At 45.7% G+C, this 26457-nt stretch overlaps 1 protein-coding gene across 3 annotated transcripts in view; it reads right to left on the bottom strand.

The window, feature by feature from the left end:
- Positions 1–1055: 1055 nt before the first annotated feature.
- LOC138567059 (enolase-phosphatase E1-like) overlaps positions 1056–26457 on the bottom strand; it is a 293308-nt gene continuing 267906 nt past the window's right edge. For all 3 annotated transcript variants that reach the window (XM_069644896.1, XM_069644898.1, XM_069644897.1), the window contains 3 exons: positions 15911–16012; positions 15158–15204; positions 1056–8556 (listed from right to left, as the gene is read on the bottom strand). In XM_069644896.1, coding sequence (XP_069500997.1) covers positions 8438–8556; positions 15158–15204; positions 15911–16012 — 268 coding nt within the window. In that variant the 3' untranslated portion in view covers positions 1056–8437. The remainder of the gene's footprint in view (positions 8557–15157; positions 15205–15910; positions 16013–26457) is intronic.

The following is a 26457-nucleotide window of genomic DNA, read 5'->3' as shown; positions in this document are numbered from 1 at the left end:
CATCCAAGCTTAGGTGAACTTTTCAGGCCATACCTGTTTTCCGTCCGTTAGTGTGAATTACATAATTAAATATGTCACAAAGGTGGCTTCTCTGGGGCAGCCTCACCTGCAGGATGGAAAGTGCTGGTGTCTCTGTGGTGCAGCAGAGCAGGAAGGAATGATGGCCTGCCGCAGCAAGCTCTTTAAATCAGCCAGGCTTCCTGTCTTCCCAGCAGCCAATCAGGGACGGTGGGAGATGGGAACAGGGTCAGTGAGAGAGGGAAGGAGGAGGGAACAAGGAGAGTTGCAGGGGTAGGGGGAAAGCACTTGCTGTGTGAATTAAGTAATTAAATATGGCAAGATAATACTAGCCTGAATGCCCCTCTGATGAGCCAAATCTATGTAGGCTCAGTAAGTTCTGCTGTAATGGTTCAATTATTCAAAAATAATGGAGGGGACCTATATGAGAAAAAACATAGAATAGTGGAACTAAAACCCCACCTATATGGATTGACTGGGAGCTACTGAAGCACTGTTTGTGAAACCAAGACTTCTTCTGCCTTTACAATGGCTATTAATGCCTCCCTTGCTGCTGCTACAGTCCCACAGATGAGTAAAAAATAGCAAAATAATAACAAATAAAACCCATGGTCAAGTCTTTTAGCTAAATGTTTTTTAACATGAAAATCACAGCCACCCCTTCCCATATTGTTCATGGGGCCTCAACATGTGGTGTTATGCCATTCCTTCTACTGACCTGAATTCACCAATTGTATAGAATGGAACTTGTATCTGCAGAAAGCACACGCCTGTGGCAATAGTTGTAGTGAAGGCTAAGCAGCCTTCTTTTCATACCACTAGCACATATTGCTCGCATTTCTCCCGTCGCTGCAGCGAAGCAGCAATTCTTTTCCCCTTACATTTTAATTCTAGGAAATGTTTCTGGTTAGAGAAGAGAACATGCATCCCACAGAGACTGGCTTTGAGGTGTAAAGCACAGGCCTTTTCCAAAAAGGAGTGAGAAATACAAAGGACCCTGCAGCAGTTAAGTAGCTTGACATGTTGCTTTTATTTATTTTGCCTGCCATCCCTGGATTTTCCTATTCATCTCCCTCCTATAAACGCCCCCACAATGCCCACATGGTAGCTCCTAACAATTATGTCAGCTTCATTTTTGTTGAAATCTTACCAACTGGATGTGACATGTAGTTTCCAGCTCAAACAAACAACATTCTAAATCTGGATGTTTAGATCGCGCTGCCTCAGTGTTTCACATTTTAAAACTGCCTTCATCAGCATGTCAACAATTCACGGCATAAACAGATTTGGAAAAAAGAGATAAGCCAAGGAGCAGGAATTAACATAATGCGTCCTGTGTGCACAATAAACAGGTTGCACCTTTTATTCAAAAGCAGCCATTGAAGAGTGGCCTTTTAAACTAAACAAAAAAGATATCCTTATTCACAGTGAGATGTTGGAGGGGAGACATAGGTAGATGATTTTATTTTTTAAAGAATTTAATCATGCTGTGGCACTAAAAAGGAGAGGGTAAGTCCTTGTCTTGCTCCCTACCATCATGGAAAAGACTAGAGCCACAATGTTCACCATCCGCACTGGGAAGAAGCAGGAGAACATACTTGCCAACATGACCCATTTCAATCTGTAGGTGCTTATTCAGTCCTAGTTTTTTCTTTACATTATGGGACTTGTAGTCTGAGTTTTATAATGGGAGAAGTGAAACTACAAATCCTGGAATTCAAATAAAAAACAGGACTCGATACGTGCCTACAGTTTGCAATGGGTCATGGGGGCAAGTATTGGAGAATGTGTCCAGAATTAGGTAATCTGTGGGTCTCCCCTGCTCCTGGGCATTGGTAGTGGCTGTGGATGATGCCCTGGCCAGACTGACCCTTGCGGGCGAGAGCAGCGTCGGCTGGAGCTGGCCGGCAGACACTGACTTGTAAGGCATGCCGTGACCGTTCTTGTCCATGTCCATAGACTACTCGCTGGACATGGTGACTGAGAAGGATTTCTTGAGGCCATTCTCCTCCTTGCGTTTCTCTGTCTCTTGCGAGTCAGTGGGCTGGGCATTGGCAGACTTGCTCAGTGCCCTGTCAAAGTGGGCATCAGTGTTGATAGCCATTCTGGGTTTTGATGGAGGGGCCTGGCTGGCATCTCTTTTGAAGAAGTAAGCGCTCAAGACAAGTGCTTGTTTTCCATCCCGGGCCAGCAAGTATGTACGGAAGCAGAGTGCAGGAGCCCCACATTGGCAGTGTGCTCAAGATACCTTGCTTCCTGTAGGGTTAAGGAACAAAGGGGGGAGGGAGAGAGTTTCTGTTAAATACGTATCTTCTACACCAGCTGAAGCGCGTGTGTGCGCCCCTCGCCTCCCATGCATGGTTGCTGCTAACATGTGGGTTCACTAAAGCGCCGCTAGAGGAAGCTGAGTGGGACGGTCTAGACAGGGTGAAAGTTGAAACCAACTACAGCCCGAGGCTTCAAATTGCTCATGCTACTGAAATACTCGTTCGAAGCAAACCTGACACGCCCCTCACACCCATCCCCCACCGCTGCTGTTAGGGTTTAAATGTATTTTATGGTTGGGAAGCTTTTTTTTTTTTTCAAACTCTGTTTATTCGGTTTTCCAGTAAAAATGTAACATAAAATCAAAAGAGCAAACATCCATCATAATAACATTCCCCCTTTATTTTTTGTCTATGACTTAGACCCACATGAATGGCAGAGACCCAGATCGCCGCCCCAGAGGAGGCCAGCTACAAATTGCGAGAATCATACACATGTATCCCGACTCTGGAGTTTCAGTTAAAAAAAAAACAATATTTTCTTTTTTTGATGTCGGGGTACCAAGAGAGACCACAGGGTCACGGCTGCGAACCCCAAAGGACGTCCTAACACCCACCCTCCATTCCATTCTTAGAATTAACTCAAAAGAAGTTTTTTTGCATTTTTCTTCACACACTTTTAAAGCATATTTCACTTTCTCGCTCTTGTACCTATTCCCCTCCCCCGTCATCCCGCCAGCTCCCAACTGAGGCAGCATTTCCTCCTAAGTCTTCACCGTCTGTCCTACCTTGCTCTATTGTTTGTGTAGTCGACCACCTTCCTCAAATTCCTAGCCCATTGGAGTGTCCTTTGTCTGGTGTAGCCCTCACTTTAGTGCAGCTCTTCAATTGCATGAACTCCCTTAAGCTCAAGTATCCTTCACTCCTCTTGACGATCCCAAAGTGCTGTTGTCACCGGCCCTTTCCTCAGGGAGTGCAGCGTCTATCTATCTTCCCCCAAACCTAGCTTATAGAACTGGAACTGAGCCAAGGGTATACTGCCACAGTGTGGGAATAAGTATCCCTGTAGCGCTGGTCTAACCAATACGTATGTGCGTAGTGTGTAGCCTGACAATACTCCTCTTCTCCAGAAATACCCAACGGCGCCACCAGACCTTTTCATTCGTCTGTTTTGGACCATCTGATTCAAAACAGATGTGATTGCGGGTGATAGTCACTTTGCTGCGACTGATTTATATAGACTATTATTATACCACCTTGTCAACCACCTATTAGCCAACACCTGGTCCCATGTATGAGGTGCTACCACCACTGGTAACTGCTATAATTCAATTCGGTTTTTCCGCCATCCTTTCCTGTGCCACTTCCTAGGCCACGATGCTCTGTAACATTCCTCCAACAATGTTGACTGAAGCCAAACCTCCTTGACGCATCTGTAAATAGTCTTTCCTGTTAGAGAGGTCTTCCAGCGGCCCACGTTTCTTTCACAGTGGCCGGCCCCATTCCTTTTTCACCCATTATTATTATTTTTATAATTGGGGTATTTATTGAGCGTGGACCTAGCTTTGGGAAGCAAGTGACCAATTTAGAAGCATAGGGGCAAGAACCCAGTGATGGAGCCAGATAAATAAGGGAACGGGGAGCTAACAGCAGGGGAGGTGGGGGTGGGCAATTGGCAGTAAACGATCTGCAAGTAACCAGGCAAGGAAACAGTGCGGAGCAGATCACTCAGTCTCAGATAGGGTGGAGAGTGGAGGATGCGTGGGCCTAGGTGTTAGGGAGGAGCCATTTCTTGAAGAGGAGGGTGTTCAGCTCCTTCCTGAACTGTAGAAGTGGTGCGGTGTGTCTGATGTTGACTGGGAGGATGTTCCCATTGCCCCCAATCTTCCTTGACAATTGTTTTAACAGCTCACCCTAATTCTCAGTGCCTCCTGATAATGCAGCACCTGTATCATTTGCCTGCTCTTTTCTCATCCATTTTTTCTGCGCGTTATCTTAGATAGTGGCTCTGTATTTGCTGAATCCACCACTTCCATTTGCTGCTCGTTGCCCCCCTTTTGGCTTCTTAGAGTGGTTACTGCCACCAATCCAGCCCCAAGACATGCTTTACCTTTCTGCTCTTGGCCCTTGCACTTGTTTGTGCCTGCCTTTTCCTAGATAACTGCATCTCCTGGCTATGACCTGCCTCCTCACTTTCATTCCCCTATCCCTGAGTCCTTCTTCTCTCCTGCCCCCAAAGCACACCGCCTTTCTCTCTGTCTCTTGTTCGTTTCTCATTAGGGCTCAGTCAGTTTCCCATCACTTGTACCTGGTTAGTCTTCAATCGATCCCAGAAACTCCCATCTATGTCAGGGGCTAAACTCGGGGCGCGGGCAACTGTCTTGCAACGTATCAGCCTGTTGTGCATCCATTTAGCTTGGGTGCTTGTGAGAAACCTTCTGAAACAAAATACGACATGTCTTTTAGGTTTGAAAAAAAGGCATGTAACCCATTCTGTCTACTACACTGCACTGCACCCTCCCTACCCTCATGTCAACTTTCCTTTCCACCCAACTCTGCAGCATAGTCATTCTTATCCTTTATACCATAGGTTGCCCGCTGCCCCCCTCCACACCTTCCTGTCCTGAAATAAACTGTCCCTGTTCTGAAATGGTGAAGATTGTTCATTGCTGTTGTGTGCCACACCCCAATTCTTTATTCTTGAGCTCATCCTGCTTGCATAGGTCCTCCTTCCATCCCTATGAGGGTGGGTGGGGCAAACTCAGTCACTGATGCAGGAACAAAGAGGGCTTGCCCCCTAGCTCCTCACTTTTTATTTAGCCTTTGGCTCCACCCCTCCCATTCTGGTCTACTCCCCGCCCCCCAGCACCCAGATGATTACCTCACCTCTCCTACCTCTTTACCCTTCCCTGTCCACACCCTTTCTCTCATTGCATTGTTGGGCACAGGGTATTGCCAGGAAGATCATTTGGGGGTTGTTAGGGGTCGCAACTGAGACCCACTGGCAACCCATGTGGCCCATTCCACTGCCTCTGCGACCCCTGGGGGAAGGCTTGGATCTTCAAAAAGAAATGATTTCTTTTTGACGTCACTCAGTAATGTTTTTCTGTTTCAGTCTAGTACTTCTATTGTAACTATGTGGAAGCTCAGTCCAGGAAAGTGTGGCTGCTGAATGATGGCCTTCTCCCTTCAGGCATATGCAGAAAAGCAGCTGGACACCAGCCTTTGGGACTGTCTGCCATAGCAAAACAGATTTATTTATTTACATGTATAAAGCGCGCATGCGGCCTTGGGGTATCGTGGCGCTGTTACAGGTTACTTGTTTAGGACATATGGTAAAATGGTATGTTAGACTTAGGCATTCAAATAATCAGGCACAGGTATTTACGGTTACATGGTAATGACAGTGTACAGGGTTCATAAAGTAATGATTGTCACATTGGTCTAGAGTTCAAGCTGTTACAGAGATGGCTGGCTTTGCATGGGGCCTGGTTAGTTGAAGAGCTTAGTTTTGAGTGCTCTGTGGAAGGCAGTGAGGGATGTCTCTTTTCTGAGAGCTGGTGGTAGTGAGTTCCAGCTCCTGGGTGCCAGGACGAGGAAGCTAGAGCCTCCTGCATCGGACCTTTTGAAGGTTGGGACAGTCAGTTGGTTGCAATGCTGGGAACTCTTGGGTCTGTCTGAAGTAGCACGGTAGCATGTCTGCAGCTTCTTGCAGGTCTCTGAGCACTTCTGTCTTAGTTCCATCTCTAGGTTCCGAAGTGTCTCTGTGCATGTGTGTCATGGCTGCAGATAAGTGCAGTACTGCTACCCCAGTTCTTTGGCCTCATCCCTCTGTCACCTCAGTTTTGCTAGATAATTAAGGCACCCTCCTGGAAAGACACTGATGCATTTCCTGCTGTGTGAGGATGGGGTAAAATGACACAAACGGCCAGTTCTGACGAAATATACATGAATATCCAAATGTTTTGCTTACTGCAGTTGCTGTGCATTCTCATGTACACAGAGAGGATTCTGGCATCAATTGTCTTTTTCTGTGCTTTCAGTGCACTCTTGGCTCTGTCCCTCATGTAATGTTCCTGTTTGCTCGTTTGCTTCTGTCCCTCACACTCTCTCTGTGCCTTCTGAGCGCCTCTGTGACCCTTGCCTTCTCTGTAATACTCTACTCCATCTGTCTCTTTGTGCCCCAACCATTTCTGGGCTCTCTGTTTCCCTCACCCACGTTTGTGCAATGTGTTATTATACTCCCCATATGGGTTCCATGCTTGTCATGATCCCTCTGTGCCCTGTGCTATTTTTCCTGTTGCCTTCAGCTCTCTGTGTTGTCTATGCTTACCATTTGTAGCACCCTTGGGTTTCCTCCCTCTCTGCTTGCTCTGTTGTCTGCTGCTCCCATCACTGATAACTGAGCCTTCTGTGGTGATCTTATCTCACTCCTCTTGGTGTCCACTGTTCAGGTTTCTCTCATCCTCTCTGCATTGTGGTCTTCACTCTCTCAGAATTACTTAACAATATTTATCATTCCTAGTCCCATTCTTCCTCATGTCAGTACATGCCTTTGAAACATCTTGACTCCTACATAAGTACTAGGACGAGGAAGAGGAATGTTGTGGTAATAATGGGCTGAGCATTTGATTTTGGAGGATGGAGTAGGAGAGCGGAGGGAGAGGGCACATGTGAGAAGGATGAGGCAGGAGAGGGGTGTGCTAATACATACAGGTTATCAAAGATACAGCATCAATCATCTGTATTTATGGCTAGGCTGGCATTTTGTTATTGCCAGTCTAGTAATTTCATACTGTGGTATAACATTTTTGCTGAGCATCTATAATAAAGTAATCATGATAAGTGTTAGTGTTATTATCTGTCTAGCCTGGCATTTGGGTGCAACCACTATAGCCCTTTATTACTGTGTCATTGCATATTTTCTGGCCATATATAATGAAGTAAGCATTATAAGTGTTATTAAATGGCTAAACTAGCATTTTGGTGCAGCTACTCTAGCAATTTCTTACTGTGGATTGACATTTTGTACTGGGCATCTCTGATAAAGCAACCATGACAAGTGTAATTACCTGGCTAGAATGGCATTTGAGTGCAGCCAGTCTAGCATTTCCTTACTGTGGCATGGTATATTTTTCTTGGCATATATGATAAAGTAGCACAATAAGTGTCATTACGTAGTTAGATTGCCAATTTAGTGCAACCCATCTAGGTATGTCTTACGGAGGCATGGCATTTTTTACTGTGCATTATCAAGGCTACAGCAAACATGATCTGTGTTATCATGAGTCTTGTCTACATTGTGCGGTCAGTTTTGACATGTTTTCTTATTGTGGCACTTCATTGTTATTAGCAAAGTGGTGAGATAGTTCAGCGGTTGAGCGCTCAATGCTGCGATCTGTGTGATCTGCAGGTGCAGGTTTGAATCCTGATAAATGAGTGCCAACTTCACTTGGAATGATAATTGTATTTAAAAATGTGCTATGTATAGTGCTTCGGCGGCGCAAAGCATTAATGCTGCTGTGCATTGTCGGCGACTCGCATCTATTGGTTTTTGGATACTGTAATATCGCAGCAATTTGCAATTTAGGCACTCTACTTATCATATTATGACAATACCTGACATGCAGCTTTAACTGGCATACTCTGGAAGTAACTGGCCATACAACCCCAAGTGGCATATTTATGGAAGTGCCTCAACCTATGTTGATTCTATTGTGTGTAACCCTATCATATCATGACCCCATCCACGGCATGTGATGGCAGCACCATTGTCAAAAAGTGATTGGTATCTAAAATATTCTTTATGGCTTTAGTACCTATTTTGCATTTTAAAAATTGTACATTTATGTTATTTGTTTACGCCCGCAAGCCTCTTCTGGTGCTGTCACCAGGGCTAACGAGGAACTGATGCCATCCAGGTCATATACCATCACTTCCTTCGATGTCATCAGTTATGTGATGTCACTTCTGCTACCCCTGGCATTTTGGTGAACCGACGTCTCTGGGTTTCGCATGCTCAGTGGGTGCCCCCACAAGGTGACGGGGAATCCAAGCACTTACTGCGGGCAGTGTCGGTCTCAAGCTCTTCTACTTTTGTGTGTTCTTCATGGCATCCACAGTATCTGCAGTTGCTGCTGCCCTGACAGAAGGTTTCAGTCATAAAAGCTATCTGAGTCCTCGTTCTCCAGACTCTTGCCCTCTTCTCTCTCGCCCGCCGATTCTGACTCCGACTCCGACTCCGAGCTGCTGCCCTCAGATTCATCCATGTGGGCTGAAAAGAAGCAAAGGGCTAGTGTTATCAGTCATACCAAAGCTAGAAACAGGGGCTGCTACTGCAGTAGGAAATGACAACTTGTCCCCTAAAACAACCTCGAAGGGCCACCACTGACTCTTGATCCACAGCAAGGATCAGATGGAATTGGCAATACACTTTTGGGAATTAATTTGCCATTACCCTCTCACTGTCATCGTAGTTTTCTCCTCAAGAACCTGCAAGGCATGTTTTGAACAGTAGACAGTGGTAACTAGCCGGGCCTCCACCCTTTATCCTTCCAAGGTCAATAAACTGAGTACTATTACACTTGTGAATACAATTCAGGGTGAATCCAGCATAAAGCACTACAATAAAGTGAATTATTATTATAGGGTAACAGTACCAATTAACACTGTACTTGGTCTCCCTTTGCCGAAGCTTGTCCAGAGAACATACTGTGCCCACGTCTGGGGGTAACCAGACCGGTCACCTAGAGTAACCAGCCTGTCACCTGGTGCAGCCAGACCTGTCACCTGGAGTGACCAGACCTGTCATCTGGTGCCACTACAAGTTGCTTCACCATTGCACCAGCTTCATAAAATAACCTTCTGTGCTCCTAATTGAGCAAGTGCCTTCACATATTTTAAACTTTATTGTAATTTTTAATAATTCTCATATTTTTCTGCTGTAATTCCAATATTTGTAGATTGAAATATTTGTCAATATCCTATTTTCGTACAGTCTTCGAGATAATTATCTTTGTAGATATAGTTAAGGTTAGATACAAAAATGGATGGAGGACTTTTTTTAAAATGTAAGGTTAACAGTACAGCTAAAGTAGTACCAATATTTCATAATTTTAATGTAAAACAGTTTTGTTTGGTTGCTGGGGAAGGTCTTTGTACCCCCTTTTCTATATTTTCGAGTTTGTTTTATTTTATTGCATGTTTATGCTTCAAATGTTACAATATGCCTGTAGCTGATAAAACAGCGCACTGGGCCAAGAACTTAATTTTATTTCAAAGATCTGTACATGTACCTTTTAATCATGGGTACCATTAAAGTGGGTAACCAGTGTCATTATAGATCTCAAAGGTGGTAATAATCTAACAAGAACCCCAACATAAGAGTGATAGAACATTCATACTCAGAGAAAGGCCATTAGCCAATCAGGTGGCTGGAACAGCGGGCAAGAATATACATTCTGTGCCCGCTGTTCCAGCCAGTTGACCCCCTTCCCCGGGTGTCACCATTTGTTTTGTTTTTTATGTGAGTATGCAACAGGGAGCTTCTCCCTGTTGCCTCCCCACCCCCAAATCCTACAAACCAAACAAAACCTCTCTCCACCCTTTCCCTCCCTCTACACTTAGCTGTGGGACCGGAGCTTTGAGCTCCAGTCAGCTGCTCCTCCCGCTCTGACATCCATAGACATGAAAAAGGGACGTATTCCCTTTTCACTATGGCGGTGGCCATCTAGTTATCTTTTTTGTTTTGTTTGCAAAGGTAGCGGGCGCCCCTCTCTCGACAGAACAAGGCCTGATAACCTGTTCAGTGGTTACTAACCACTTGAGAGTTCGCAGCCACTGATACCATCTAGTTATCATTCACCCCCCACCCCCGCGAGAATGGATGCATAAGTAGCACGAATCTCCTGAGTGTAAGAAAGGAAAGCCATTCGCCGCACGGATGAATCCTGGGGTGCTAATGGCTTTCATGACATGGCAGTGGGGTGGACAGAGCCAGTAATGGTCCACAGCACTTGCTGAGGCCCTCACTTTCCTCTGACCTACCATGGCTCAGTCTGACGGGTTGTTACCTGCCATGTGCAATCCCCCCTGCCGGGGCGTGAAAGCCATAATATAGCCTTGCTGATTTCAGGAGATAGGGTAGGTCCCCATTGTTTCTCTATATCAGGGATGTGTGGCCTTTGGATCAGCATTTGTTTTGGACTACAACTCCCATAACCCCTAGCCATTATAGTCAGTGGCGAGGTATCATGGTAGTCACAGTACAAAACACCTGGAGAGCTGCAGGTGGCAGACCTCTGCTCATGTCTTGATGAATCGATTTACCTCCTACCTCTCAGGCAGACACCAGGCTGTCCAGATTAACTTGTTGCATTCTAACTGAACTCTAGGTCTCCTGCAGAGTCCCCCAAGGTTCCATCCTCTCACCAACCCTTCCATGGAGTTTCTGGACACTCTCCTCAAAGATCCTAATATAGCCATCCAGCAATACACATATGATACTCTGATGTACATGAGAGTAAATAGCATGCAGGACATAATTCGTCTCACGATTACCTGGCCATCATCCAGTCCTGGATGTTGACTGCCTACCACAAACTAAACCCATTCAAGACTGAATTCATCCTCATTGGTCCACCCACTAAATAACAACAATGGCTCAATGATATGCACCTAGAAGGATTTGATGCACTGCTCTCAGACTTAGGCTTCACCATTGACAGCAATCTGTCCTTCCAGAAACACATAGCCAAGAATGCCCAAATATCCTGGATCAGAATCTCTACACTTCAAAAAAACAAACCCTTCATCCTGCCACAGGACTTCTGGACAATAGTTCAGGCCCTTGTGGTTTCGCACATTGATGGGGGAAATGCTCTCCTGACAGGGCTCCTAGCTGCTCACTTGGCTCCCCTATAAGCAGTCCACCACGCTGCAGCATGTCTTATTATGAGAGTATGGAAACTTGACCGAATTACCCCCAACCTACACTAAATACAGTGGCTTCTATTCCAAGCCAAGATACTGTTCAAGACTGCCTGTATCATCTACAAACTAGTCACGAGTAGCACACCAGTGTACCTGGCGGCTAAGATCCACATATCTGGTGGGACACGCTCCTGTAGTGAGGCAGTTATTCACTAGAGAGCATGTTCAATCTCTGCCCCCTGGCTTCCTCAGAAGAAACGAAGTTACAAGGTAAGAAAGGACACATTTAAAACTGCACTTTGAACGCTCCTGGAAATGCAGCTGTCATAAAGATTAGTTAGTTGGCGCTACTCAAGTAGAAATCAGATAAGGCATTAGCTTGCACAATTAGTGTGTTTTTTATAATAGAATAGATTAGGTGACAGGAGGATGTGCACACAAGAAAGGGACTCACTACACAAGTAGGGCAGAAAATTGTAGGTAGATAAGGTCGCTGCGTACTCATAGGGAGGGAAATAATGTGACAGGCATGCATGTGCAATTGGTAGATAGCAAAGCAAATGTGTCTTGCAGAGGATAAAACGTGACAGCAGTTGCCATCTTAAAACTGCACAAGCACAGCAGAGAATATATTTCTGTAGCTTTAAGAGGGCCTCACAGCAATGCACGCTATTGAAACAAATACGGTTAATTCAGAAAAATCTGCAGTGGCTGGACATAGCTGCCTCAAAGGAATGTCCAAAGCCGAGGACACTGGAGGGAAGGTTTACATAACGGAACAAGATACCAGTGTCTAGGCAGCAACCATTCACCATTAAGGTAAATCAATTATGACAACACAGAAGACTATTTGAAGTCCATGGGACGAATGGGGCATCTTAAGAAATCCCCTAGTACCTGACAGATTAATGTCTCCGCATTTGGCTAGGAAGCGCAAATGCAGTTAAATAGAGAAATAATTGCCGTACCGAAAATATTAAACATGGTGACAGCAGCATGATTCATAAAAATAGTTATTCATAATGTGTTGAAGCAGGATGCAGCGTCAATTGAAGCAGAGCAAAAACTCTTTGAAACTCTGAGACATCATGGCAGGAGATAACATGAGTTGTTTTTTTTTAGTCAAGAACTGAAAGCAACACGCTTGGTCTTTTCCCCTCATCTGGATCCATAATTCTTTATACCCCTGTCAGTTCAAGGACAGTGTCACTGCATGTTAACCAATAAGCATATGTCCTGCAGAAGTAATTTAGAGCTTATCAATAATATTCAAGCATGATAAGGTTGTTCAGTTTATGGGCTGTTTTATCTGTGGGACCTTAGATAGTTACCCAATCAGTAGGGGGGACATGTAGATACTATATGTAGCTTAGCAATTAGGACCAATGAGCAGTAGATATAGGTTTTTAATAACTCAGTGATCGTGATGATATAGATGAGCAACTGAATGCCTCTGCAGGAAGTCCTGCCCCTATTCTGCCTATATGTTGGAAACTGGAAATTAAGATATGCGCAACGGCAGTAATGGTGCCTATCCCACCAAAAGCCTTTCAGACAAGGTATACACTGAGAAACCCCTATATGGTGTATCCCAGAAGAGATGACAGTCTCCTGAGGGAGATCCACAAAGAAGTGTGAAAAGGAGAGGCTGGTGACATCACAAGAAATGAGGATGACGCACTGAGAAGGATGACCAAAGAAGAAAATGCATAGACCTTATAGAATCTGATGGTGAAGTAAAGAATCAAGAAGGCTTTCATGTGCAGAATGAAGATTGCACGTGTGAAGAAGCACTGCAGAAAATGCAAGCCATTTTATAACTGTATAGATGCTGTAATGCAAGTAGACTAAGTAATCGTAAAGGCTGGCTATACGTAGTGAATAGACTGCAGGTGGGGCTGCCACTATATGTATGTATTCTGGACATTCGATATCACAATTTTAGTAAGCTCAACCCATGGAGAAAGGCGGATTGATAGCTAAGTGTGTGTCACAGCAAAGAAATAAGCTGAAGCTCAAAGATGGACCAGAGAAAGGCTGTTTGGCCTGATGTCAAAGGCTAAGGCAGCCAAAACTGGTTATCAGTCCTTGTAGAACAGAGAATGTGAGATGCAAAGGCATCCCTTGTTAAATTGCAAAGAGAGAACACCATGAGTGCTAAGTTTCTTAATTCAAGACAATTAAATGCTATAATATGGGCCGATTCACGGTTTCCTGTCACGTGAGTCCAGGATGGAAGTAGAAGTGGGCATGCAGACATGACCCTGGATAATAACATGCTCACACTTCCTTAAATTCCCAGAGAAGAAAAGCTACTAAAAGGCCAAGTTCAAAGCCAATCTGAATGGCAAAAGGCATGAGCGATGAGAGATGTTTGGCTAATTGGGTGGGGAGGAACGGTCAAGTCCACTTTTCAGCACCTTGGGAACCAGCTTACTTGCTGCTAGGGAATCAAATGTTCCATAAGGGTACAAGCATGCCAACCAATTGTAGAGGGCCGTATAACGAAGGGCCTTATAGTTTGAGAGCAAATAGCGTATTGTGTTTCTAATAACTGGTGAAGATGACTTGTACTAGGGGAGGGCATAATGTCCACTTGACCATAGAGACCCAATCACAATCCAATCCCTTATAGAAAGCATACTTAGATATTCCCCTTGAACCAACTACAATCTCATGTAGGATTTCTTAGTTTGCCACGTAGTATTACATCACGTTTGATTAATTTTTGTTACATAAGAATGTTTTTTTATGAAATACTTTGAGACTATGCTGTGCGACGTCCGTTGATGTCCGTTGTAACTCCCTGTTTTAGATCATTGAGAATAGAACAGACACATTTTGCCAACTTCTTGAGTCAGTCTTATTATTTGGTGTAAGAGTTATTCTCTATCCCATCCATCGTACGATATGTTGCCTCAATTAAAAGAACTATAAGGGTTCAATGACATCAGAATTACTTATTTGTATTATATAATCTGATGTTTTCTGTTCAAACATTGGAGAATTTGAGAGATACAGCTTGGCTGTTAATTTTATTTTTTCCCCCTGCTTTGCATATTTTCAATAAAGCTGGGTTACCTTGCATTTTCATGGTACATCCCCTTTGTATTGTCTCTTTATTGGCAAATGCCAGGTAGAGTGCTGTGCTGTTTTTGGGCTACTGTTTCACTCCTCACAGAGCAAATCAACCAACCGGATTGAATCACAACTCATTTGCAAAGATAGGACCCATAAACAATTCTTCTCTTGTCATACACCCACCCTCTGGAACTCGATCCCGGCATCGGTTTAGTTTGCCCCCACAATTCTCTAATTTTGCAGAGCTCTCAAAATATGTCTCTTTCAACAACACCTGACCAAGGACTCATTCCAATAGATGCAAATACTGATGCACAGACCTCACAGTACTGCACTACTGTTAAAAGATGCCAGCCCAAAAGCTGGCTATCAACACTCTGTACAGCACCCCACTGTTTGCGATCTAGGTCTGCACTTTAAGAAATAAAATGTAATTAAAATAAATGAACACTTGAATCTAGGCCACTGTAGTCATCTCTTCCTACTCGCCGCTCCCTCCCTTCTTTAACATGCACTCTTCTCTTCTACTTGCCTCTATTTGCTCTAGGCAGTCACCAGAATGCTTTTGGAGCTATCCATCTTGCCTTTTGCCAGGAGAGTCAGTAAAATGAAGGCCCCTAGTTCTGATCATGTATGTATATATAGTCTGCCTTTCAACATGGCAACGGAGGACTTTACACCTGAATTCACTTTTTACCTGTACTGTTACTTATTTTCCATCTCAATCAATCTGTAGTCTTTTTTCACAGCCTTATTCCCAGGAGCCAAGACATCCTTAGCTTCGAAGAAAATCACAAACTAGGTGTTGTTTGTCATGAGAATTACACATTTACACACAATTAAATGTGCTTGAGGAGTCAAACCTGATTCTGTTCCCACTGCTTCACCGACGTCCTCCATCTTGTCTTTTCTGCAGTGGAGAAAGAAGAAAGAAATGGTAAAACAGTATGAATGGTGGTTGGAACAGTGTAGATTGAGACTGCCCAGCATGGTTTTCTTTTCACAGATTCTCCCTGAGAAATAACTCACCAGCAAACAGTTCCTGGGTATTTTTCTCTAAAGAGTACTGATTTGGTCCATGTGTTAGACATCCCACCCCCACAGCCTCCAAATACTACAACAGTCTATCTGAAGCATTATGGTGGGGATGATGGGATGGCGAGGGAGGTGGAGTCTGTGTGAGATCTGGCAGGATTCACACAAAATTACCTTCAATTATTGGACCTGGAGAGCCTGTTTGGGATTCTCAGCCTCTCAAAATGGCTTGTAGGCACAACAGCTTGTTGGAGGCAAGAACATCTTACTTAGTAATCTCCCGACTAGACTCTGGGCAGAGCTGCTGCGAACATGAGAACATGGACTATAGTTTCATGGCCCATGGAATCCATTCTAGGTGCAGGCCATTGGAGGACGGGAGCTTGGTTCTTTTGTGCCTCCTCTGTTGGAATCTGATTTCATTACCTAGGAAGAAGAGAACCTTGGCTTGGACAGAAGTCTGGGTGCAGACTCGTGCAGCAGATCTGAAACGGGAAATGTGTGAGCCCTTAACCCTGAAAGGCAGAGGAAAGAATATCACCCTACTGGTTTCCTGCCCCTGGATTGGCTCTGTGTCTTACCTAGATTCCTCCATGACATCAGCGGGCACCTGAGCAGTTTCCACTGGATGTATCCCAGGCAACTCGAGGAGGCTGTCCTGGCTGCTTCTCCTTAGCAGGCTCCTGCCAAAGTGGAAAAGCAAGAGTCAGTCAGTTTGTAGTGTTTTAAAAGAATTTATACTAGACCCAGCTGAACAACAGTTGGTAATTACTTGGACAACGAGCCTGGACAGCATCATCAGGGCAGCTTTCCCTGGAGCATCGTCTTGCACTGTTGCTGTTCCACCTGATTCTGGAAGACAACTTTTGACTGACTGCCACGATGACAGACCTCAAGCAGATATGCAGATCAGAGGCATGTTTACACAAGAGGGAATAAGGCCAATGGGCAGATGAGAAGCAAGCTAGTTCAGCATTGGTCTTACTCCAGTGCAGTGCAGGCACCACACTCCTGGCTGCAGCCTCTGTACTTCGAGAGGAGCATGGTTAAGTTGACCCCTGGCTTCAAGCCAGGCAATAGCCCCTCTCACTGTCTGCAATTATTTTTGCCAGGTTGGGAGATGCAGAGCAAAGTGAGTAGACCATGCCAGGTGGCCTGGATCGGTCCTGTTCTTCCACTGACACTTGAACGTGGACTGTCCTACTGCCTCCTGGTTATCAAAAGGTTTAGTGCAATTCCTGGCTTGGTTGCCATGCACCTGGCTTTGGACATTATATGGATCTATGTTGCTATGCAAACTGGCATTGCCTTTAGGAGGCCTATGAAAATGGCCAAAACCTACTTGTGGATATGAGGGAACTACCAGATCTATTAAACGGAGTTTAGAAACAGACAAGGGCACATTATAAGTTGGCCGTAGCAGTAATAACATGCCGGTATTAACATATAATGACACGTTACTGCTTTGGCCAACTACAAGTTGCCCAGTGGGGCACCTGAGTTACTTCCAGCAAAAGTCGCTGGTAATACTGGCAAATCGCCCCATGGAGTCCAATCAGACTCAGGTGAAATTGAGATTGCGCAAGTGCAGGGGAAGGGGGAAGGGAAAAGTGCAGGGGGAAAGGAAGAGGGGGCAGGGCAGTACATTGGATAACAGTAAAATAAATAAAGACAATAAATAAAAGTGTGGCCAGCTGGTGGCAAGTGCAAGGGTAAGTGCAGACATCAGGTGTCAAATGCTGGTAGGGCGCTGTAGCAGTACAGAAACAGTCCCAAGTGCAAGGGTTGCCAGGGGGGCAGTGCAGGTGTGCAATTGGTGGGGAGGGGACTTGGGCCCGAGATCAGAGGGTATGCAGGTAACCAGAGCAGTTTCAATTTCAGCCAGGAGATCAGCAGGGGAGAGGAGAAGAGAAAGCAGAAGCAAAAGGGAAGGTCTTGAGGTCCAGAGATGGTTTTCCTCAAGTTTCAGAGAGGCAGGGAGGCTGTTCCAGAGGGAGGCCCCAGCAGAAGAAAGAGATCTACCACCAACTCGTTGCTTGGAGAAGCGATTAACCCTGAGGGAGTTGGAGGCGGATGAGCAAAGAGCTCAAGAATGAAGATATTTAGGAAGAGAGAGTTGAAGGTATTGAGGCGACATGCCCCAGAAGGCCTTGTGGACAATGCAGAGGGTTTTGAATTGAATACTCCCCGCCACTGGGAGCCAGTGCAGAGATTTCAGTCCTGGAGAGATATGATCCCTGGGCTTGAGGCCAAGGACAAGTCTTGCAGTCCTGTTTTGTATGAGTTGCAGAGGGCGGAGAGTAGAGGCAGGCAGATTTAGAAAGAGGCTGTTGCAGTAGTCCAGCCGAAAGAGAACCAGGGCTCTGGAGACAGTGAGCTTCTGGGGGAAGGAGAAGAAAGGAAGAATACCTCTGAGAAGGTTTAGCTGGTAGTGTGACTTCTTAGAGATGTGAGGAGAGAAGGAAAGTGTGGAGTTGAAGATGACCCTGAGGTTTTTAGCCTCACCGGTGGGAGCAGGAAGAGGGCCAAGAGAGGCTGACCAGAGAGTGACACGAAAGGCGGGAGCAGGTGTGCCAATGAGGAGAATCTCAGTCTTAGTGGCATTAAAACAGAGAGCATTGGCGGCACACCACTCCTGGATAGCAGACAGTGAGAGATGAGAGAAGGCAAAGAAGTGGCCGAAGGGAGCTTGAAAATGAGTTGAGTCATCTACATGGCACTGAAAGCTGGGACAGAGAGAGGAAATGTGGAGGGCAAGAAGTGCCAGGTATTGGTTGAACAGCCAGGGAGAGAAGTTAGCGTCCTGGGGAACACCACAGGTAGAGATACAGATAGAGGAGAGGAAGGACCCAAGTTGGTCCTGGGAGGGTCGATCAGAGAGGAAAGAAGTCAGACAAGCCAGGGCCTTATCAGTGATAACCGGTTTATCACGGAGACGGTTTAGCAGGATGGCATGGTTGACCGTGTCAAAGGCAGAAGAGAGATCAAGTAAGGTGAGGACATAAGGGGTGTTGGAAACAAGGTTCGAGAGCAGGTCTTCACGGATGTTCAGGAGAGCAGTTTTCGTGCTTCTGGTAGCTGTGAAGCCAGACTGATGGTCAAGGAGACAATCAACAGATTCAGTGTGAAGATTAAGCTGGGAGATGGCCAGCTTTTCCATGGGTTTGCTCAGGAAAGGAGTGATGGAGAATGGGCAATAGTTAGCCGGGCAGGAAGGGTTGGCAGAGGGTTTCCTAAGAAGAGGGTGTACAAGGGAGTGCTTCAGGGGGGAAGGGAAGACATCCGGTTACGAAGGAGTGGTTGCAGAAGTCAGCGATAGCAGGAGCCAGGGTATCAATGTGGTCCTTGATGGTTTTGGAGGAACATGACTGAACATGTTATGACAAGGCTTCATACATCGGACTTGTCTAAAACCTTGTCTGGAGAGAACAGGGGAAAGGCAGAGAAGGATAGAGGTGAGATGCCCGAAGAAGGTCCAGGGGAAGAGCAGGGAGTAGAGGGAGTAGGGCGAGAAGTGAGAGAGGACAGGATGTCCTGAGTTTTAGAGATGAAATGATAAGCCAGAGCCGTGCAGAGCGCCTGGGAGGGGACAGGAGATGAAGAGACTGGCAGGGTTGGCCAGCTCCTTGCAGATTTTAAAGAGTTTGGCCAAGTTGTTAGATGCTGCAGGGATGCAGGCTTGGGTGTGGGCTCTCCTCTTGGTGCGGACAGAAAGCCGGTATTTCCTTTGGAACAGGAGGCAGGCCAGTTTGTCAGAGGATGTACCAGAAGCACGCCATTTCCTCTCAGCCACCCTGCACTTGTGTTTAAGGGTGAGGAGGTCTGAATCACAGCAAGAGCTGCACTTGGCTTTGGGCTTCAAGCGGATCCTCATGACAGGGGCAAGAACATCGAGAGTATCAGATATAGCAGAGTGGAGTATGGAAAGGGCTGTGTCAGGGTGTGAGTTAACGAAAGGGGGTGGGGGAGAAAGTGGCGGTGAAAGCCTCAACTGGCACAAGCTTCATAGGTCGGATAACCGAGAAGGTAGGTGGCAGTGCTGGAGTTGGCATGGCCTGAGGGGCAGAGAGGGTGAGCTGGGAGGAAAGGAGAAAGTGATCACTTCAGGAGAGAGGAGTGGTGAGAGGGATCAAAAGGGGAAGGTCTGAAGAGATCAGAACATCCAGAGTGTGCCCTGCAGAGTGAGTCAAGCCAAAGGGGAGAAAAGAGAGTGAGAGAGAGTCGCAGAGGTTGCGAATGAGTCCAGAGGAAGGACAGGAAGCATCCAGGCGGATTTTGAAGTCTCCAAAAAGGAGGAGTTGAGTGGTCGAGACCAGGAGGGAAGAGGAGAGGTCCGCCCACACAGAGAGGAAGGAGGAGATCTGACCAGTTGGCCAATATATGGTAGCCACAGTAAGGGCATGGCCAGGAGTGAGAGAGAGCCTGCAGACAAGGTATTCGAAAGATGAGCAGGCCTGCGTAGGAATGACAGAGACAGGAATCCACTCAAGGAAGATCAGGGCTACACCCCCTCAGGAACGGTTGGATCTGGGCGTGGCAAGGATCTTGTAGCCATCAGGAGGAGGGTCTCAAATCTCGTGACAGAGCTGGCCATGAACCATGTCTCGGTGAGTCCGAGGACATCGAGGTCAAGTTCCTCCAGGAGGCAGCAGATGTCAGAGGAGTGTTTGACGGCTGAGCAAGAGTTTAGAGTGGCAATATGGAGAAGGTTGCCATCCTTGAAGGACTTCCGGCTAGGGGAACAAATCAGAGGTATGCCCTGCGGAGGTGTAGAAGAAGCCTGGGGCGGGACAGAAGAGAAAGGAGGAGAGGGCAGGGTAGCCAAGGAGGAGACAGCAGGGGAGGTGAGGAAGCCGTGGAGGGGAGAGAAGGGACAGCAGGAGAAGAAAGGAAATTGATGTGTTGCTAGAAGCGTCTATCAAAGAGGAGAAGGTGGCTTGAGGGCCTTAGACCAAGACGGTATCATTTAAAGGATAGTTCCGGGACTTTTTTTTTATTGTCCCTACGGTTCGGCCATGTGTTTTTAAGCATAAATCGGTAGATCGTAGAAAACTTTCCTATGGACCTTACCCGACTTTTCGTCCATTAACGCACTCGAAATCAGCCGCCATTTTGTGATAATCCTATCATTTCCCCCCATCGACCTGGCTCACCTGCGTTTGCGGCACTAAATCATATCCCCCGCCCCTGAAACAGACTTTATCAAAACATTCATATTCCCCGCCTCTATCCGTGACGTGACTGTGCTGCGTAGGCAAACGCGCCCAGGCGTCTTCTACGCGACTCCACACAGAACCCGGAAACCAACACAGATCAGCTCACAACACAGCGCGCCACAATTCGGAATATGAAACTGTACTTTTAAATCAAACCGCAAGATTGTAAATTTGGTAAAGTACATTTATTTGACATCAAATGTTTAGAGAATATTCAGCGATTTGCATTTTTATTTGCTCATGTTCCAAAAAGTTCGTTTTGAGGCACGCGATGTTCCTTTGCTGTACACAGGGTCTTAGATCATCTCACAATACAGCCCCTGAGCCTGACATCAGCAGACGCGTACCGCCCATTTCCCAACGCCAAAGCACGTTTCGTGTCAACAATCGCTGCGCCTCAGCTAATGAAGTGTCGCCATGGAAATGGCAGGACGCCTCTTTCCTCAATAAGTATAAACACACCGTTTCATAACACACAGCAGCAGATTTTCGATTCCATTACTCTCTCTGTGTTACTTTGAGTATTCTGTGACTCGTTTCTGTGCTCTGGTCAGCTACCTTCACCGCTTCTAGGCCTTGTGAACACCTGTACCATCTCTGTAAATAATTTTACTTTCTTTACCACACAATGGCTACAATATTGCCGTATATGTACGAGCCCGAGTACACCGAGGAGGAACTACTGGAAAGGCAAGCACGCGAAAACGATGGGGATTCGGACGGCAGTTGGGAGGACCAGTCAACGGATGAAGAGCCTGGACCATGTCGCATGGACGGCGTCTCCACCTGGTGCACGTGCAATCGGTGCGAGCTAATGACAACTGAGGAGGAGAACTGCTGCTGCCGTGAAAATTCCGGGTGCTTGGCCTACATTTCGGAAGGCGAGCCAAGTCCGCAATGCATCACCGAGCTGCCAGAGTTCAGGGAAGCCTGCCTCTCACGGACCGTGTTGAGGATGATGATGGTGCTTATGCACGAACTTCGCGGCACTGTTCGTCCGCGTAATCCGAGTAACGAGTAAGTATACTCTGGTTGTGATGTCAGTGATGCCACTACTATTTCATGGTCGTCTCCCACATATAAAATTACATCTACATATCATTCGAACGCATGTAAATTGGTTCCATATTGTGCATTTTCTAGATAGAATTTTTTTCAAAGCAGAATGACATTTTTTACCTGAATCGACATTGATAAGAAAGTTTTGTCATTTTAATTCAGTTTGCATCTTTCTTTTTCACAGGTGGTACAGGCTGGTGTCCTATCGTTGCTTCACTTGGTGGCTTCACGGGAGGCTCGGACACCGCGTTCGGAGAGTAATACCTGCCTGTGCGGTACTTGCCATTAGACAACATTTCCCCAGCGACAGTGGACAATACCGCGGATTTTCCCTGGATGTGCTGCAACCGGAACTTTACAATGTGTAATGTTTATTATTTATGTTCAATTGAAATTAAGATCTAAAGTAAAACCCAACATATATTTTAACAATGGTTGGTTTGATTTTTTAAATGAATCTAGTGTGTCTCCATTGAATAGTCTTCCTGTGCCTTGTCTTGTCACACCACATGTCTCCGGCCAGCATCCTCCCTCACGCTGGCCGCCCACCTTCAATCCACATAACCGTTGAACCCATATGCAGCAGACATACATATGTTATTTTGCGGGTTGGCATCAAGCCTCCCGGCCTTGCCTCCTCCCCCAAAAATACTTACCACACCACTTTGTTCAAGCGTTGGCAATAAAAGGCCGTTGGATTTTATTGATACAAAACATGGTTATAGGTAAATAATCAATATGGTTGATCATAATAAATCATCCTTTTGGGCACCTTGTACAGAGATGACCCCCTCTGGCCCGTGCCGCCTTGCCACCACAGGCCAGCCTGCTGCTGACTAACTGCCTAGGCATCCAGGGTCTCCAGGGTGAACTGCACCCATATATTCTCCTGGGAGGGTGAGGTATTTATAAACTCACCCCCCTGCCTTCCATGTACTAGATCCTGCAGCCTGCCTCTTACATGCAGTTAGATGGCCTCTCCTTGGTGAGGCCCTGCGGCAAACGAGTCTTGTCTGTACGACCACCGCCCCAATCCACCCCCCGCCCTATCAAAGGCAGTTCGCACCGGGGTACTTGCGCTGGCAAGTGGAGCTGTCAGGGAGCGATAAAGGCCAAGAGGTGCCAAAGACCATGTACACTTCAAAGTGGTCTATAGAGCATGGGTTGTTGTTCCCATGTCTACCTCCAGACCCCGTGTCTCCTGCCAAGCATCCCCCCTCACGCTGGACGCCCCCCTGCAAACCGCATAATGCCACGACATATACACGTCATTCATTCACAAACACACCCCTGTTTCGAATTCTTTATAACCCACTTCATATTTCTAATGAGAACTTCTTTGCGCTTTGCTAGTCAACCCGTGAAGGTGCTGGTTATCTGCTCTTCGTCTCTGTGAACTTCCTTGACCACTATGAGCAAACGCGTCAGTTTGCAACCTGTGAACTGCTCCCTGTTCTACGACAAGAAACTACTCTGATCCCTGCATCTAACTGTTTGTTCGTCAAGGTAAGGCCATGTACCATAATCATTTTGCGTCCAATTTTTTAATTTATATCTATTTGCTAGTAGTCATCAAATTGCATCCATGTTTTCTTTTCGTTCAAGACAGTACATGCAAGGAACTAGTCACATGTTCTGAGTTTAGTCAAATTATTTTTCTATTTTTTTAAAGTTATTCAAATACTTATCCGCATGTGAATAACGTGTATAGTTCCAAGAACCAAAACAAACCTTGCATTGGACCTTTTATGTGTCATTTAATTTTTTAACACATTGGTATTCATAGAGAATTGTTGATCTTTACTTTTCAGAACTTTCCACAATGCCTGCCTGTTCCATTGGCGGTTGCCCTTCGAAGACCCATAATAAATCTGAAGGTACTATAATGCATGTTTTCCCTAAGACAATAGATCAGATAAGAGAATGGGTCCGATATTGCGGATATCCACCGTCTGAGCTTGAAAGTAGAGTCCTAGAAGACTTTGCGGACAAGAGGGGTGATCGATACCGCATCTGCAGCAGGCACTTTAGCTCAGACATGTACTCCACATCATTGCTAATAAAGAAGAAAACACCGCGAGCGACGCGAAAATTGCTCTCAACCGCTATTCCCACTCTATTCGTCCACATCCCTCCACTGGTGAGTCAAGTTTACGGATTTAGCTCTCGGCCTTGCGGGAGTGTGTAGCATTAGCTAACAATAATTTCCCCATTTATGTATCCACTCAATATGAAGGCGGAAGATTCTCCATCCGTGTCGTTATTGCAGTCATCAGCCACTTCAAGCGCCTATCGGGTAATCTTACTTAGCTATTCTGCCACTGACTTGTTTTAGGCATGTAAATCAATAGTTTTAATTTATCGTGTAATTATTTTACCTAATGGTACACCCTAGTACTCGTCCTCTAGTCTTTGTTTTCAGTTATAATTATTGTTATCCAAAATAATGCAAGTACTGTCTTTCAGGGAGATGCTGAGGAGTCCAAAGCATTGACGACAACCGTTGATGTCACTCAGATGCTCGAGGTAAGTTTCCGGACAGTTCCATCGATGGAGATCATCAGATCTTGCATTCTTGTAGCGTGATTGTTACACACAATGTTTCTTTCGTTTTTAGCCATTGATATGTCCTTCTGTCGTCGCCCTCCTATGTGTCTTCTTTTTTCAATATTGTGTTCATTACTAATGAAAGTCCTATGTTTCAGGGAGTCGATGGAGCATTAGTCCAAGAAGAAGGGGGAGCATGCAGTTACGGGTCGGCGCAACAGCTTGCAGAAGTGTGCACCGCAGTTACAGCGTCCCTTGATGTTCTTATGCATTTCGAGGTATGGATACTGACAGTTCGATCAAGCGAGATCATATGACGTGATTACATCCGCTATACTTCCTTCTTTATTAACGCAAGTACTATGTTTCAGGGAGATGACGGAGCTTCTTCTACAAGAACATCACCCCTAGTAGTTGATGCAGATCTCTGGGTGGTGACACTTCCAACCATCGAGCAAATCGAATCATATTTAGATATCCATTATTTATTTTAGACAACTGATCATTTGTGCAGGTCTATTTAGATGAGCCGTTGACGCCTGCACAAAGTTTATGTTCTTTTTAACAAAATAGAAAACCATACTAATGCAATTACTGTGTTTCAGGGAGTTGCTGAAGCGTCATCTTCAATAATATCATCAATGGAAGTCTATGCGGAGCCCGAGGTATGGATCTTGACAGTTCCATCTAAGTAGATCAACAATGCGTGAATAATTGTCGTTTGAATGTTCTACACAATGCGTTCATTCGTGTTTTGCTATTGAGATGTACGTGGGTATTGGTCCCCAAGTACATTTTGTGTTTTCAATATTATTATACATACTAATGAAAGTTCGATGTTTCAGGGAGTCGATGGAGCGTCAGTGCGTGATGGATGTGCTTATGAAAATATAGTCGTTGCAGCGCAAGAGGAAGTGGAGACATGCACACACGAGTCGGAGCAACAGCGTCCAGATGTTGAAGTTCGAGGCAAGAAAGTTTCAAAGAAAAGAAAGCAAAAGAAGGTTAGTGTCCTGGTCACTATATTATGTTGTTTTTCACTGTTAACAGTTCAATACTGTAAGTTGTGTTTAAACTGAACATCCCTTTTCCAATCTGTCCTCTAGTTGCGAGTGGGTGTACGAACTAGATCTACACAGACAGTGAAGCGAACGAGAGATGTTGCTTGTCAAACCTTTTGCCAGGGACTTGAGACTGGAGATGCATCGTGCCAATGGGAAGAATATGAAGTGATTGACAACGGAGCTATACCACCACCAGCCATTGATAGTGAATGTCCTCCTAGTAGTTCGGATGCAGTCGAAGATCAATTCACAGAATCCACACCCGCAAAAACTAAGACCGCGAGAAAGTTGAAGAAATTGTTTTATTCTCCCATCGCCGGAGAAGGAACAGATGTTGCAATGGAAGAGAATGAAATGGACGACAATGAAACACCATCAATATCACTGAACATAGCGGAAGACGATATCAGAGATTGTACCTTTAATGTGAGTGACATGTCCTCAACATTACAGGCCGAACCAGCTGGGATGCAGAGTGACAGTATAAGGAAAGAGGCCAAATTCATTGTATTCGATAGTTGTTTGATTGATATTATTATTAAGATGAAATGTGGGCATTCGGTTGGTGGGGAAGTATGTGGGGAACCATTGATTAATGTGACTCGTGCAATTCGAGGCACTAACCTTAAAATACATGCCACCTGTACACAATATAGTACACAATCTCAGTCACCAATACCTACTTCAAACTTAAGCCAACTCACTACTAACGATATGCAACTTAAGCCCCCCACATTCTGCAAGGCCCAAGAAACAATACTATATGCCTCCCATCCTTGTACCACTCCTAATAGAAACAACAGACTCCGCGCAAGACTAACCAAATTACATGAACCATTGAGAAGAACCCTTCCGGCCTCCAACCTCAAAACCAATTACAAACCTAGCTCACGAATGCCTAGCCATCCCAAACGGCCTACTCAAACATTTACCTCGAATGAGAACACCCTCCAGCTTAATAACCTCCATCCCAAAGCTTGCACTACCACTGACAAACCCATCCGAGTCAACAAAACTCCCGAGGACCCCCCTCTCAAGGGAGCGCTCCTTAATGCTAGATCACTAGTCGCTCACGCTACGGATATTGCCGACTTAATCACAGAAGGGAACCTGGATTTTCTCGCAATCACGGAAACGTGGCTCCATACTGCAGCAGGACCTACCCTCATGTTAGCTGTCCCAGACGACTACACCATTCTCAGACAAGACCGTGATAATACACGAGGAGGCGGCATCGCTTTC

This window comes from Ambystoma mexicanum, chromosome 2p, assembly GCF_040938575.1.
Source record: "Ambystoma mexicanum isolate Mex_15411 chromosome 2p, UKY_AmexF1_1, whole genome shotgun sequence".
NCBI classification, from domain to species: Eukaryota; Metazoa; Chordata; class Amphibia; order Caudata; family Ambystomatidae; genus Ambystoma; species Ambystoma mexicanum.
This window is presented reverse-complemented; position numbering and strand designations above follow the sequence as displayed.